The 16,396-nt window shown below is 37.5% G+C and overlaps 2 protein-coding genes across 6 annotated transcripts in view; one reads left to right on the top strand and one right to left on the bottom strand.

Annotated features, from left to right (window-relative positions):
- Nucleotides 1-14,730, bottom strand: part of dock7 (dedicator of cytokinesis 7) — a 49,972-nt gene extending 35,242 nt beyond the window's left edge. For all 5 annotated transcript variants that reach the window (XM_088004831.1, XM_088004832.1, XM_088004833.1 and 2 more), the window contains exons 1-14: nt 14,604-14,730; nt 10,999-11,098; nt 9,904-10,079; nt 9,254-9,322; nt 9,036-9,165; nt 8,429-8,641; nt 8,174-8,259; nt 8,005-8,071; nt 7,391-7,540; nt 6,427-6,507; nt 6,013-6,175; nt 5,289-5,431; nt 5,116-5,209; nt 4,847-5,009 (exon numbers count right to left, since the gene is read on the bottom strand). In XM_088004831.1, coding sequence (XP_087860957.1) covers nt 4,847-5,009; nt 5,116-5,209; nt 5,289-5,431; nt 6,013-6,175; nt 6,427-6,507; nt 7,391-7,540; nt 8,005-8,071; nt 8,174-8,259; nt 8,429-8,641; nt 9,036-9,165; nt 9,254-9,322; nt 9,904-10,079; nt 10,999-11,098; nt 14,604-14,641 — 1,673 coding nt within the window. In that variant the 5' untranslated portion in view covers nt 14,642-14,730. The remainder of the gene's footprint in view (nt 1-4,846; nt 5,010-5,115; nt 5,210-5,288; nt 5,432-6,012; nt 6,176-6,426; nt 6,508-7,390; nt 7,541-8,004; nt 8,072-8,173; nt 8,260-8,428; nt 8,642-9,035; nt 9,166-9,253; nt 9,323-9,903; nt 10,080-10,998; nt 11,099-14,603) is intronic.
- Nucleotides 77-3,509, top strand: angptl3 (angiopoietin like 3). Its single transcript, XM_014989741.2, has 7 exons — nt 77-753; nt 1,118-1,228; nt 1,337-1,448; nt 1,540-1,653; nt 1,746-1,841; nt 2,007-2,282; nt 2,365-3,509. Exons 1-7 carry the CDS (start codon nt 226-228, stop codon nt 2,541-2,543), a joined length of 1,416 nt encoding a protein of 471 aa, XP_014845227.1. The 5' UTR covers nt 77-225; the 3' UTR covers nt 2,544-3,509.
- Nucleotides 14,731-16,396: the final 1,666 nt, after the last annotated feature.

Below are 16,396 nucleotides of genomic sequence, written 5' to 3'. Positions count from 1 at the left end.
GGAGGTGGGAGACAAAGCTAAAAACATAGTAGGGTTTAATGATCAGCTAATCCCCCCCGCCTCTACAGTGGGTATATAACGCAGCACCGCCTGCTGCTCTCTAATCATTTTTAACAGTAAAGGAGACTTGGTGGTAAGCACAGGCAGGAAGAATAGAGTTAAAAAGTAGTGAAAGCAACGTTAGAAACAGCTTACACATTTAAGGATCGGAGGAGGAAAATCACAATGAAGCTGTTTTGCCTGTTTCTGCTGTTAGCTGGTTCGACTGCTGCGTTCCATCTGGACACCTCGCCCAGGAGGGAGCCCCCCACCCTGCCCTCAGAGGCTCTCACCACAGAGGCGACTCCAACCGAAGCAAAATCCCGCTTTGCCATGCTGGATGACGTCCGCCTCCTGGCCAACGGGCTCCTCCAACTCGGCCAGAGTTTGCGAGAGTTTGTCCACAAGACCAAAGCCCAAATCAATGACATCTTCCAAAAGCTCAACATTTTCGACCGTTCCTTTTACCAGCTATCGGTGGTCACATCCGAAATCAAAGAGGAAGAGGAGGAACTCAAGAAGACTACCAATATCTTGAAGGTCAACAATGAGGAGATCAGAAACCTATCCATGGAAATCAACACCAAGATCAACACCATCCTGCAGGAGCGCACGCAGCTGCAGAGCAAGGTGGGAAGCCTGGAGGAGAGGCTGAAGGGATTGTCGGACAGCATGATCCCCGCAGACCAGCTCAGCGAAATTACAACCCTTAAGGTGAGGAGATAGAGATTATAGAACTCCACGAAAAGCTAAATTAAAAGCCTTTCTCTACAACTGGTTTCACTGAAATACATGTTGTGATACCCATGTAGATGTTCCATAAAACTTTAATGCTGAATGTTCAAAAGTAGGAAGTTGGTATGGATTATAAATGAAGACATAACAGTAACAGTATTCTATTCATAATGAAACTATTTTGGCATTGCATTTCACATTCCTCATACTTTTTGTCAAAGTATATCAGAATATCTGGTTTTTTGTTCAACAGTGGAACATTAAATAACTTTTTTTTTAAATACCACATTAGAATTTTATTAATAATAATGTGGAAATTATGCATGAATCAAATATTTTCTAGGAGGTAATTGAAGCACAAGAGAAAACAATCACCAGCCTTCTAAAAGCAGTGAAGGAGCAGCATGATCAGCTGGACCACCAGAAAATCAAGATTAAAAATCTGGAGGAAAAGGTAGATGTGGAATATAAAGCAACCTACACAACACACTGCACCTTGAAAAACATGATGTAGACAAATTCTGTCAAAATAGAAAATACTTGTGTTTTCTTTTCTCTGCAGCTTAGCTTCAACAGCTTCCAGCAAACTATTGATAAGGCAATAGATTCAGACCATTCAGCCACTGACATGTTTGAATATCTGCAAATAAACTCCACTGGAACAGAAACACGTGGTAACTGTCTAAAATGTGTCATTAGATAAAAATATTGATTAATTTTAGATCAACTGGTTATAATCTGTCTTCACTTATGAATATGTTGCAGACATTCCTGCAGACTGCAGTGAGTTATTTACCAGAGGAGAAACAAAGAGTGGAGTCTATGCTGTCAAACCAAACCAATCTGAGCCATTTTATGCTTACTGTGAAATGAGTTCAGGTAAATAAAACAGAAAACTTATTTTTACCTTCTATAGAGATGTCTTAATATGATATAATACGGAACTGTACATTTCTGTTTTTCTTCTATAGATCACGGTTTCACTGTCATTCAGCAAAGAGTTGATAGTACAGTGGATTTTGACCAAACATGGGAAATGTATCAAAAAGGCTTTGGAAACCTAGAGCGTGAGTACACTTGTAGAATCTGAGCGATTAGAAAGTTTTGCAGCTTTCCTTTTCACAATTAAGACCAATCATGCTGCATTTCAAAGTGTTTTACATTTCAGAGAAGTTTCTTTCACATATAGGCAGTTCAGAATGGATCAATTTGTTGACTGCTGTTTCCTACAGAGGACTTCTGGCTGGGCCTAAAGAAAATACACACCATCAGCCAACTGGGAAATTACATCCTGCGAATTGACGTGGAGGACTGGAAGGAGGAAAAGCATTGGGCTGAGTACAGCTTTTCATTGGAAGGTCCCTCCGAGGACTACACCCTTCACGTCAGCCATTTGGCAGGGGACCTACCTGACGCAATGACCAACCTAACCGGATCGAGATTCTCCACAAAAGACAAGAACAACGACAGCGGCTGCAGCTCTGACTGTACTACGCGCAACTGCACAGGTGCTGTATCTCTCATGGCAGAAATTGTAGAAATTAGTTGCAGAGTTTGTGTTGATACAACTGTTGTTTCATGCATTTGCAGGAGGATGGTGGCAGAGTGCGTGCAGTGAAACCAACCTAAATGGAAAGTATTTCTCTTTGAGAACAAAAGGACGGTCTGTGAGGAGGAAGGGCATTCAATGGCGGCCTGGCACAGGGCCTTCATATTACCTCAAGATGAGCAAAATCAGCTTACGTGCATTAACAGATAGTGGGAACTAACCTCACACCTCTCAGATGTTCATATACTATTGCTATTCTGTGTCTTTACATTATGATCTACACTCAGTTAAAAGTTTCATCAGAAAGGGAAGTAAGATTGAGTTTGCCTTCTAACCTTTTGTTGGGTGAAATATGTCATTATTTGGACTTACAGATGTGATGCAATGGTTCAATAATGGCATGTAGGTTGTTAACCTATTGGATCTGATGCACCAAGGACACTAGAACGGTTATTACACAACATCTGCAATCAGTGGACCTATTGATCCACATCGCAGCCAGATTCTGTTCCAGATACCCAGGGACTTACATGGGTTGAAAACGTCTCAATGAATTTCAATCATAAATTGTGCAATCAGATTAACCCAAATACATTTCAGCTTCTAGGCAAAGTATACTATTAGAAGTGTATTTTATCTTTATGATGTGAAACATGTTGTCTGAAGTAATAGGCAGAATAGTCATTGTCTTATTACATAATGCATGCACATTACAATATGTAAGCTTCAATAGGAATGGTATTTGCTATAACTATAATGTGCAGGCTGCTTTTGTTTTACTCGTATGTAGACATTCTAGATTTTTTTTATTGTTTTGTACCACCCCATCCTCTCATTTCAACCTCTCAGGTTTATAGGTAAGGTAAGGTTTTGTCAGCAAACTATTGATCATTCAAACTTTGGCAGTGCACTGATTACCTTTTATCATTGTCAGGTCAGTTTTCTATTTTTATTCTGTATAGTATTTAAAATATGTTCATGCGATAATGATTAATGCTGGCATTGTTAGCTAACATTGTGTGTTTGAGTCTCCACTGTTATTGGGTCATATTGACTCGCATCATTAGTGCAGCACAAATTCCTGTTTTGTAAATGTGTCATGCTTGGTGTCTTCCTGGCAAAAATGTTTGTATGCTATCCAATCCCACTGTATTTATGAAAGAGGAAATAAATAAATCAGTGTCAACATGTGTTTCTATATTTGATTAATCTTATTAAAACACTTTAAGAGCAGTTGTTCAAAGAAAATTAAAAATTCAGAAATTCTAATAAGACATTCTAATTATATCTAATCAGAAGCCTGGAGTCGTAGCCTCAATTGGCTTCTTTGTATCTTCCACAAAGGCTCATAAGAACTTTGATTAAAATGACAAAGAAAAAAAAAATTTAATATAGATTTTTTTTTTCTTTTTATTGTAATTGCACTAAATTTTCAGTAAAGAATAGGTTGGAAACTTTGTGGGGTTTTTTTATTATTATTATTATTTTTTTCAAACAAATATCAGGATATTATAGAAGAAGATATATCTGTCCTCTCTAGCAAAAATACTTCATGTTTTTCCTTCTTAAACTAAAAATTGTATTTCTTTGTTCAGAACATCATGTAACATATGCGGCTCTTCACATGTTTTGTTTTGCTGGACTGAGGGCAAAATTGGCTCTTGAGATTGTAAAGCCTGCAGTCCCCTTGTCTAAATTATTTTTAATTAAAGTACATCACTAAGTACAATTTAAATGGACATTTTATGGTAGTGATTCAACTCACTTGATTAAAAACAATAATAATGCTACTTCTATAAGGCTATTGGTATTGTCTTAGCACTCTGACATTGTACTAACATGCTTGTTTGCTCCAGACAAACAAACTTCTAAAACCTGTGCTTCTATACAGGAAGTAATCTTTGATCAATGTCAACTATTTAAATACGTTTGATCGTTATTGACATGACTTTTTGAAGACATCCTGGGAAGTCAGCCATGTTGTATTTAGTCTTTTACATGTCCGAATTTTGTGTTGTATGATTTGAAGAGAATTTTAAAACATGCTAATACCAAAAGTTTCCCCCACCTCCTCCCTTCACCCTGAGAAACAAAAAATTTCTTTCAATCATAGAATGTGATAAATCAGTCTCTACTGGATGGAGACCTTTTTACATGCAAACCAGCAAGTCTGGCAACAGTGCGCCCTGTGGGCTACTGTCTGGTAACATTTAGTTTTCTAAGTCACCTTGACAAAAATAGCCCTTATTCAGGTGGACAACATCCACTATGTACACAGATCGAATCTGTCTGTGCATGCAGGTGCTGTCAGTGTGTGCAGTGTTCTGGCAACTGTGACCTTCACAAAACAACAGGAATGAGTTAAACATTCCTGTTGTTTACCTCAACAGTGAACTGACCCAATTAATCAAGTCATTTTCAAAATAAGGTAAATGGATGAGAAGAGATTTAATTGGTCTCCTGAAAATGATGAGACAGACATAATTAAAGAAAACTCTTGAAGTAAAAACTATTTTTGTGTACCTGTACGTGGTGTTTGGCACATAGACATCTCTGGCAGGAAATTCCAGGATCTCTCTGGTGGGGCGCACCCTGCTGTCTGGGTAAGGTTTAACCTGGGTAAGGTCAGGAGTCAGGCAATAATGGGGGTTCTCTGGAGCTGGGGAGATGTCCAACTTTAACTGGGCTATGGTGATAAAAGGTAGGAAAGAAAAAATAAATAACTAAACTGAACAATATTGTTCTGTTTTTCCAATGTCCTAAAAGGTGACACATTGAAGAGTTGTCAGAACCTGTTATGGGCCTGAGCCTCCTCAGGACTGAAGAAGGTCTCCTCATGTCAGCCAGAAACTTAAACAAATCTTCATCACTGAGCCTGTCCCCTTCCTATCATGAAGCATGAAAGCAAGCAAATGAATTAAAACACCATAATGAAAGATAATGGGTTTTCTGAATAAACTTGTACCTGTTTAAAGAAGTTTGTAATGGTAAGTGTTGCAGGCCTAAATCCTGTCAGACTGCAGGATTCATCTCCACTGGTGGTCCTCTCCAGGGAACGCCTTCCCATGATGCTCGAGTTCCTCCGTTCTGACCATGAGCCTTTTCTCTCTTTAAATATTAAAGAAAAACAAAATCTAGAATAAAAAACCTTTTAAACTTAGCTATGTTTTTTTAAGTTTTTATTGGCTCTAGTGGCCTTTATTTGATAGTGAATTGACAGGAAAGAGGGTAATGAGAGAAGGGGGAGGACATGCGGCAAAGGTCACCAGGCCAGAAATCGAACCTGCGACGGCTGCGTTGAGAACTAAGGCCTCCATAGATGGGTTGTGGTTAACCCCTGCACTCCAAACTTAGCTATTTCTAATCTGCCCAGCAACTAAGGCAGCTAATAGAAAACATTGCAGGACCAAAGGCTGAACAAACAACTCAAAGTAACACTCCAGGGATCAATATAGCTGCATGTTTTTGTTGGATGTTTATTTTCTCTGACTTTTCTTCGTATTTGTTATCAGAAAGGTTTTTTTAGATAAAGATTTCAAAGGGTGGGAATACATTGACAGGTCCAATAGGCTCATGCATGGCTGCCAGCGCTTCTAACGCTCTCCAGTTAAGTGCAAACACGTAAACATTTTGTGGAATTACACATCTGTAGTTTTCATTTCAATGTTTGTTTGAGTTATTATTCAGACCTGAAAGGCTCATCTCTAATTCGGTATCTCTCTCCAGGCTGCCGGCGCTGTTGACAATGTTCATCAGGTGGATGGCGGTCCATGCAAAAGGCATCCTGTAGCGACCCAGACGCTGACAGAATTGCTCTGACTGACTTCGGAGCTTCTCCAGCTTCTCTTTGTTCTATAAAAAATATATTAAATGAAGCATACTAGCAATTTACTAATTAGAGAATCACATCACAAATTATGGTCCATCCCTGAAGCACTACATCACTCCCATTAGTTAATTTAAATGCCAATACTGTATTTTTTGATAAAACAAGCCATCAAAAAAGAAATCCAGGTAAATATATGGATTACCTGCACATTATGTCTTCAGTTCAGATATAAAATTCAACATTTATTTTTCGATCTAATTCCGACTGATCGTACCTTGGCTGCATCTGATTCCTTGAAGACCATGTAAGGCTCTGCACATTCTCCAATATCACCTTGCTGTAGTACCTTTTCTAGCTGTTGACAAAAGAAAAGAAAAAAAAACAACAGGTTAATGTGTGTATATATATATATATATATATATATATACACATACATACATATACACACACACTTTTTTTTTTTCCCAGAAAAGGCTCCATCAACACAAACCTGTACAAATATTTCCTTGAGCGATGTTTTAAACATGTTAAACCAAACCTATAGGGGGCAGCATAGTGCAACGCTAAAATCTATATCAGCCAATCAGAATCCCTCAGAACAACCACTACTTCCTGTTACAAATTAAACATGGGGCCAGGAGATGCGTTTGTGTGGACAGAAGTATAGGTTGAACTACTTTTAAATACCATATTAGAATATAAAGTTAATAAAACACAAAACTATGTTGATTGGGAATCGTGCCAAAGCAAGTGGGGTTGCACTGGTGCATTCTTTGCCACAGACTGTAATATGTGCAAACCTAAAACTAAGTTTTAATTTTATGTAAACACAAAAAAAAAACAAATACTGATTTTTCTCAAATCTCCACTTTGGAAACCATTTATGAAATCTTCACTGATAAATAATTGCTTTTAGTAATATCAAACTGAGTTTTTGTGTGGATGAAAGGCCAAAACGCATAAAAATCTATGTTTTCCCAGACATCCCAGAAAAACTTGTTTGTTATGAACTACTAAGGCATGAAAAGAAATTTAAATAATTTACTTTATTATTAGTGACTACATAGACCATCTAGTTAGTTGTAATTGTTGTATTTCAAATATATTGTTTACTTCATCTCTGTTATAATCAACATAAAGTATTACCCCTAACATTTTTAATTCTTAAGAATTAAAAGTAGTTCAGAATTTTTTAATTCATCACTGATGCAAAGGAAATCATAGCACAGCTGCTTCACCTTGATGACCAGGAAAATATCCTGGGAAGGATAGGTGATGGAGAAAATGGCAGAGCGCGCCAGAGTGGAGATGGCTGCCGTCTGGATGTGCGGACGCAACATTCCTTTCATCTGCTCCGAATTTAAGTCAAAGAAAAAGTTTTCGGATATCTAAAGGGAACAGAAAATAAGTTATAATTTGATTATTTTAGACAAAAAAAAATGCATCCATATGACAATAAATACGCTACAATAATAATAAAATATTATTTTATCTTTAGCCAATGGTTTTGTAACTGCTTCTTGATTTCTTGCACACAGTTGCTGACAAACATGGTAGTTTTAGAGAAAAATGAGCCCCTGGTGAATCAATAGAGCCCAGAAGAGAGGCAATATATATATATGAGAGAGCTACATCTCAAGGCCACTGCTACCCTCTAGTGTTTGTTACTGTAACATAATTCCAGTGTGTGATTTAACAACTGTAGATTCTTGAAACCTTAACAGAACACAGCATAAATTTTTATAGTCCACTCATCAGATTTCCTTTATCCTCCCAACAATTTTAATGGTTTGCAGAAGTGACCACACAACTCAGGGCCAGGAAAGGAACTGAAAAAAGCATAACAGCTTACCTTTCTCTTTTCCTTGACATCGTATAAGGCCAAACTAGCAAATATGGGTTCAATTTCGATCTCAAACCTTCAAAAGGGGGAGTAAAAACATGTGAGTCAGCAAAAAGGAGCAGTTAAATATAACTAGAGAGCTTTTCTTTCTTCCTGAAAAAGCCTCTCCACCACTTACTTCAAGGACAAGCATTTGACGAGTAGCCTTTGGCCAAAGTGCTCTTTAGGTACTTCAGGCACACAGTGGCGCTCAATGGGCTCCTCCTGCACATGTACAAAGAAAGCACAGCTGAACACCAGAAACTATACTGGTAATCAGTTATTAAAACAAAAATCTAAGTCCTATTTGGATTGAGTGATGCACAAAACTAAAAGCTAAAAGCTTTGAGAGACAAGATGTTAATTTGAGAATCAAAATTCAAAATGCTGTTACCTCATCAAGAGCGGGATGTAAAGCAAAGAGTTCGCGATGGCGGCTGGCCTTGCGCTGGTCTTCATTGTGCCGATCAATCTCCTCGTTGGGAGCACGGTCGAGGAGGTGAGGGAGAAGAGCGTCTGGGAGGGAATTCTTCAAGTCAAAGATGCTGCAGGCCCAGCTGCCACGCGGAGTGTCATCTATAGACATCGATCGCCTCTTCAGATCATCCTAAAAAAAAAACACAATCAAAATCATAACTGTAGTCCACTTCCTACTTTTGGAGCAGTCTCCAATCCATTTGGCATTCACATATGCATTCAAACAACACTACAGTTCACTTCAACTGAACCAAGACCCAGGATTGTAGGCAGACCGCAGTTTGTTTTTTGGTCTGGATCAGAGTTCAATTGTACATTCACACCTACGTAAACAAACAGCTCTTTCTAGGCACATGAACTACAATGTGATTAAAGTGGACTAGTTGGGGCTGGTGTGAATGCACCCTAAAAACAAAGATCACATTTAGGAAACACTTAGAATAAAACGTAAAGAACAAGAGCAAGAGAAAGGACAGTTTATGTGATTCACTGCATCTTGTCAATAGGGAGATGGAAGCTGGTACCTGGTCGTCCTGATAGCTGCTGCTGTCTGGCATCTCATCGGCCTCAAACACTTGCTTAGGTAAACCTTTCTGACGTTCTTTCTGCTTGTCCAGAGTGTTGGGGTTAAAACCAGTGCCAAGTTTATGATATCTGAAAGAGGAAGCAGCCGTTAACATACACAGTAAATCACCCAATATGGGAATGAAATGGTGCAAAGAGTTAATAAGGAAAGCCTTACTTTCTGTTAACAATGGCCCAGTCTTCTGTGTATGACCTGACACAATCTCTGACATGAGTGTCAGTGTCCCTGCAAACCGATCAGACAAGCATTATTTTAATATCAGAGTGCATAGCTACAAACAAATACACAAAAGACAGAACCTTTCACATTTCCAAGTTTCAATGTAACAGCCCATAAAATATTGCGATGTAAGGCTAGAATAGCTATGCATGAAAATAATGCATCATTTACCATAGACCTACTCAATATATCAAACCTTCCATTAATTTGTTTGTTAGAAACTTTACAAATGTTTTGATGTAAGCATGAAAACACATACTTTCAGAAAAAAAAAACAATTATGAAGTTATATGATTTCAACTCAGTAGTATGTTTTATCAGTTAACTATTTAATCTTATTCAAACTAAAAAATAAAGGCAAAGGCAATCATTTAGCACTTGAACTTCTCACATAATTGTTACTTCTGCTGATGGTGAAAAGAAAAACATCACCAGACCATGTCAATTCAGTCCCACTGATGAGGTTTTTTTTCAACAAATGTCTAACCTTAGGTGATTTTCGGTTGTTTTTCTGGTTCATGTCCACCGCACTGATTGCAAATTTGCTGCTTTATACTCAAATGTGTTGCTAAATAACTTTTATTTACCCTTCTTCAGGGACAGCTGGTACAACGGTGCGACATTCCCTGGGTGTGTAGGTGACCTCGATGTCATCAGGGGGAAACTCAATCAGATCTCTGAGAGGACCGGACTCAACAATGGGGGGGTGTGTGATGAGATACTCCTCAAAGTCCACTGGTTCCACTGCCTCTGTGAGTGGAACCTGGTGGGCAGACACAATGAAAAAAGTTTAGGGAAAAAAAGTGAAAGGAAGAATTATTTTACTTGTTGTTTATCACCATGTGTAGAGTGAAGGAACAACAAAATCAAAGTATGAAATCATTCTTTTGTTACTTTTGCTTTGTAGAGCACTTCTAGCTTTTGGATCAGCTCAATTTTTAGCAGAGTGGCACCATGACATTAGCTAAGTTTTCTCCAGTCATTTTCCAGACAGTTGGGAAACTAAAAAAATGCATTTGATTTTGACTATGGAACACACCTTCCCAAACCTCTCCAGGTTGAGAGCATAACAACACTGTACAGTTTAAGAAGACTCAAACTCATCTATTTTCAGTGCAATTAACCCGTTTAAAACCTCAGTCAGAAGATTCAAGATGGGAACTTGTACTAACAGAGTGCATTAAATCTGCTCTGCTTTATCTATTTTACCTTTAATCGCTATCCATCATGAAATGCATTACATTGGGAAATATTCACAACCCTTTTAAAATTTCAGAAACAATATGAGATTCTATATTCTCCAGGGAATAGACATGTAGACTTCACTTGCAGTAACACTGGAGTAGGAATCGAACCTGGGACAGCTGTGTCAAGGACTGCAGCCTCTCTATATGGTGCATTTGCTCTGCCACTGACCACCAGGTGCCCCAGCACTACACTTTTATCAAGCAAGCTGTCAGAGCTTAGGCAAGGCAGCAATAAAATTACTACAGCAGCAATGATATCAAAGTCATTCAACTGTCACTCCTTATCATACTAAATAGTGAAAGTGAAAGTCGACTCTTTCACATAATCACAACTTTAGCCGAAGTGGACCACCTACACTGAATTACAATCTACTCTTTGTGTAGAAAAGCATGCAGCTGAAAGCAGCTGGGTGGAAACAGCTTTACATCACTCACTGTGTTGCTAGATGTTGTTCCAACGTTGAGGTTTTTGAAGAGCTGCGGGGAGCCGCCATACTGACCAGCTATCTGCTTCCTGACCTCTGCTGCCACAGTCCTGCAGAGAAGAACAAAGGAAAGATGGTCAACATCAAAAAAGTGCATTTACAATTCCTGAACTCTGACTGTAATATCAACAACGCATTTGAATACTCTTGTACCTTATTAGTTTTGTTAATTGGTTTTATCACTTCAGACATTTGAGAATAAAAAAAGATTTAAATTACTTTGGAGCTGTTTTTATATTTAAACAAATCTGTGTACAAGATTTACTTGAACGTACCATAAGAGCACAGTTTTATGGATATCATCATTTTTAGACTGTTTGAATGCTGCAGGCGGATGGACTTTCACTTTAGCCATTTTTCTTTGGTACCAATGTGGTTCATGATCAGTTTTTCCCAATCAATCAACCATAGTAAGCATTAGCAGGTGCAGCTGACCATAGTAAGCATTAGCAGGTGCAGCTGACAACAACACTCTTAAAGTGTGGAAGCTGGTTCTGACTAATGTTATGTATTATGTTTATGTTTAACAGAAAACTACTTTTACCACCCCATGAAACATATTTGTGCTTCATTATGTGCTGCGAAAGGGTGAAAGAGAACAAGTAATTTTTAAAAAAAAGTTGTTGTTGAAGTAGAGGCCTTTAGTGACAGTAATCAGACAGGAGATGGAAAGAGGTTGAACAAGGAAGAAATGCAGGATTCAAGTTTAATAATCAAACTAATAAGTATTTGTAAAACTCTACTCTACAGAAAGTGAACTCAAACACTGTCAAACTGCCTCCGTTCCAAAAGATGATTTATGGCTACTCTGCATTGACTGATCAAAGCTGTACAAAAGGCCAGGACATGAAATTGACAACAAATCCCAATTGGTGCATCTCTAATATTTATCAGTTTTATACAATTTTATTTCATTTTGATGTGAATGTATCAAACAATAAAAAGCAGCTGTGTGTGCCATATATTTAAATTTAATTATTTAAATTTATTGGGACAAAATCAATTTCTTTACATAATATGGTTTAAAATCTAATTAGTTTGTTATTATGATGTAATCAAACGCAAACTACTAGAGTTCCTAAATGCCTTGGTTAGTTAACTGCCTCAAGCAAAGCTGAAAGCAGTTGGCTATAATATTACAGACTCACATTTTAGCCCCACTTATTAGAGGGTTTTCTCTTCTGTCTCTGGTTTTTCAGCACAACACTTCCAACGAAATGACATGATAAACAGCCTGGTGATTCACACAACATTCTGGTTACTTAACAGATTTATCCTCAAAGCAATATACAGTAGGTCAGGGAGCTAGCATAAACTCTGTTCTATTTTCTGGAGACAACCTAGTCATATCTGTTCCATCATAGATAGAATGTAAACAACCAAGTGGCGTTAGAGAGCTTGGCAAAGCTACTAAACAGAAGTCAAAATAAGCACTATGATCCAACCTGCCGGTCTAATGTGAGTATGATAAAGTTCGGGAGCTGAGATCCAGTGGCCTCTACAGTGAAGAGTTGTCACGGCTGCAGAAAAGCAGAAGTGACAAACACATTCCGTAGTCCTCCCATGTGCCTTAAAATTTTGGCACAGCTCACTGCACACAGAAGACTAACTTTATTCAGTAAACGATAGCTTTGTGGCCACAACTTCTGGACATCATTAAAACCTAGAAATAACACATGAACTCACAATAAACAAGGGTCACAATGATACGTGTTTAAGAAAACGCATTCAGTTTGCTTTTAGTGTCACGCAATCAAAACTTTCACAAGCATCAACATGCCTTAGACGGATTTTTTTGTCATTCGGTAAGATGAATAAGATCAACCATTTAAACAGCCTTCACTACGGTGAAAGTAAACAAAAGTTTGACTTGTATTTCTGTATTTTTGAGCATTTCAAATTACAAAAGACAAGAAACTCAAAAGCAGAAAAAACATGTTATGACTAAATAGTAGAGGTTTGTTGTCACACTAAAAACACATTTGTCTCCTTATGTAGTACAATAGAAAGTATTCAGACTCATTGACACAATTTGTTATGTTGAAACCACAAACACCAACGTATGTTTTGGAATTTTATGTGACAAGTCAACATATAGTAGCACATAAATATGAACTTGAAGTTAATGATAGATGATTTTCTCATTTTTTTATACAAATAAAGATCTGAAAAGTGAAGCAAGCAGGAAGATCAAGGAACACAGCTAAAAATAACTAAAACATAACTAAAAAATATCCCGAAATGCATCAATCCACTATTCAGAATTAAAACTACTGGATAAATGCAAACCTGCCAAGACATGATTTTGTTTTTACCAATTGAAAGGAGTTTATCTGACTAAATGTCTTTTGATCATGCTTAGAAACCTGGTGTCCTTCAGTAATGTTTAAGGTTAAACAAACGAACAATTAACTACAAAATGCAGAAACGATTATTTTTAATTAAGTACAATTATAACAAGATATAACATTTTACACTGGTTGCAGTTCAGAATTAAAATTCTGATATTTTGAAGAGATCTAGTAATCTTTAACTCACAGTTGTGGTAATTGTGTTCAATTAATCTGGTAAGTGTGTGTGTGTGTACACTATATAATACTTTAATACTTGATACCATTAAATACATTTTGGTTTTATTAGCAGATTTATCTTGACAACAATGTCAATTGCCAAATGTACACAATGATACAAAAGACAACTGGTGATTTGATTCCTCTTTTTTTTTAAAGAACATAAAGAGATGGCAGTTAGAATGTTATTCTTCCTCATAATTTCCAGATTTCCTCATTCTTCATCAGATCTTATCACACAGAATTCATAAACGGCAAACAAGTGGGTGTTTTCCTTAAACAAATGCATAGTGACTTGCCTGTCTGTGCATTAAATCATCAGAAAAAAAAAAGATGAAATGCGTTCATTTGGAATGCTGAAGTGTAGAATAGAAGGAACGGTGGCATTTGACAGCTTGCACAAAGCCCCTTTGTTAAGGAGATTACATTGATCTGTCTGAGGAGCCGAGAGCAGATTATCACAGTGTTTGGCTGCTCTTGGGAAAGGCATTTGTTTCTAATCATCAAAGTTACACGTTTGTGATCTACAGACATCTTAAACACATAGCTCCACAAAGTTCTATGAGCGTCAGCAGCGGTTACAGTAGCTTCCCATCGTTAGCTACTGTAGACGAGACAGCTAACAGACCAGAATTAACGGTTTTCCTTTCATTATAGTTCAGCCGTTTTAAGGATGGGACAGATATCGGAAATATTTTTGTCATGCCAAAATATATCCGTATACACATTCCCATCAACCATTTGTTTGCACTTAGTGTAGTTTGAAAGTAGTAGCTAGCAGAACAGCTGTCTGTCTGGGTGGGTCTGAGCATCTTCTGCCGCTACAGCTAACTAGAGGTTAGCTAGGAGGAGCCAGGCTACTGGGCCTCCTTTAGCAGGGTTTCCCCGCAGCGGTGGTCTGAGGGAGATCCACATGAAAGCGAAAAGAAAAGGGCGTTCAGAAGTGTTCATTTACAGCGCTCATTTCGGAGTCTCCGGTCTTTACCTGCTGATTTTTTGGGCGAATGCGCGGCGTTCAGCCATGGCAGTGGCCGCTGATGTGCTTTCAGAAAATTCCCAGGCAGGCACTCTGCTCTTCACTCAGAAAAAACACGGCCACAGGGACAACGGGAGAATGGGATCATTACCGTAAAGGCTGGAGTAGTACGCAACAGAACACACCCAAGAATGAGCTTTCGCACTTTTCTGTAGCTTCAGTTGAACTAATATCACAATTTCAGCTACAGCTACTATATAATAATAATAATAATTAATAATAATAATAATAATAATAATAATAATAATAATAATAATAATAACAAGTATTATTATTATTATTAGTGGTAGTAGTAGTAGTAGTAGTATTTGTAGCATAGAAGTAGTAGCTTTCTATTTATGCATGTCAATAAGAAGTTCTAAAAGTTTTAAAAACCAACTTTCAAGGGTTGTGATTCCACTATTCTGGCATCTTCTTCTTGCTCAGAAAATGGTTTCTCTAATATCAGTGTACACCCTTTTAAAAGAGCCCTCTGGATTACAAAGTATTAATCATATTACTAATTCAAATTCCTAAAACAGCTAGTACTATTGTTAATAAGGAATGAATCAGAATGAAGCATACGTTACTGTAGATTTCTGATTCAAACTGTTTAAAGTAGAAATATTGGCTGTGAGCAAAAATATACAAGGTAAAAATGTATTTTTTTCTTCTTCTTCTTCAAAACATATTAGATTTCAGCAAGATCTTTCTCCAGATTTATATGATATAAATCCAGAAAAATAGAAGACATGATAAATTACTAGGCCATAGCATTCAGGGGTTTTTCAGTGAACTGTGGGTGAAACATCTTATTTGGATCTTTGGCAAAGATTTAAAGTAGAGTGCAGACAAGCATTCTTTTTTCCTCAAAAGTAAATTCTAGATCTATATGACAGGCAATTTGTATGTATTTCATTGATGTCTATAAATCTTTTGACTATATGTGAGTCATGAAAAGTTATTGTATAAGTTCATTACAGTATTTTCAAAATTTTGGTGAGGATTTTGTCCTTTCAGTGAACCTTCCCTTTTTTATGAAAAACTTTGTCTTGTCTTCTCTTTAAAGTCTTCATGAATGATTTAATAGAGCTGATTAATGACTGTGGAACAGGATGTTCAGTTGTTATTGCCTTTTTTAGCCACTTGACGCAAGCAGATGATCTATATATTTTGTCCACATAGCGCTAGCCTATGACAGTTATTGAGCATCTCCTCTTAATATTGCTTGGAATGTGACATAAATTAAGATGTAAGGAGTAAGAAGGAGGGTTAATCATAAAACTAGTATTTCTTGACTTTTCTCTATCTGGCATTGATCTACGCTGGTGAAGTTTGCACTTTTTAATACATCTTCTTCTAGGTACCTCACCATTTCTTGACATGTAAGAGAAAAAGCAGTATAATACTGTACACATTGCATGATGATAAGATGAAGCGCAATGTGGAACCAGGGGGGCCTTAGCTTACATGTAAATTTGGGATCGCTGTTATTTTTATCCCTTTATTTTTCTTTCAATGAAGTCTGTCCTCTAGGGCCGGCATCCTGCAAGTTTTAGTTCTCTCCCTAGTGGTAGTAACAACCATTTCAGTATGTCAGAGTTCTTCTTAGGCCTCTAATGAGCCATCATTTGATCCAGGTGTGTTAAACCAGGGAGAGAGCTAAAACACGCACCGGACTGACTTTGCGCACCCCTCAAGTAGTTGTTACTCATAGCTGAATACGTCCTCTTTAATACTACTCGTGCTGACGTAGAGTGAAA

Source organism: Poecilia mexicana, unplaced genomic scaffold, assembly GCF_051168715.1.
Source record: "Poecilia mexicana isolate PSO_F unplaced genomic scaffold, ASM5116871v1 scaffold_4, whole genome shotgun sequence".
In the NCBI taxonomy this organism is placed as follows: Eukaryota; Metazoa; Chordata; class Actinopteri; order Cyprinodontiformes; family Poeciliidae; genus Poecilia; species Poecilia mexicana.
This window is presented reverse-complemented; position numbering and strand designations above follow the sequence as displayed.

What these genes read in the sequence shown, in the direction of transcription:
- angptl3 (XM_014989741.2), top strand. Translation starts at nt 226, where the DNA reads ATGAAGCTGTTTTGCCTGTTTCTGCTGTTAGCTGGTTCGACTGCTGCG. An exon ending in GCGAAATTACAACCCTTAAG is followed by an intron (nt 754 to 1,117) that starts GTGAGGAGATAG and finishes AATATTTTCTAG; the next exon opens with GAGGTAATTGAAGCACAAGA. An exon ending in TTAAAAATCTGGAGGAAAAG is followed by an intron (nt 1,229 to 1,336) that starts GTAGATGTGGAA and finishes TTTTCTCTGCAG; the next exon opens with CTTAGCTTCAACAGCTTCCA.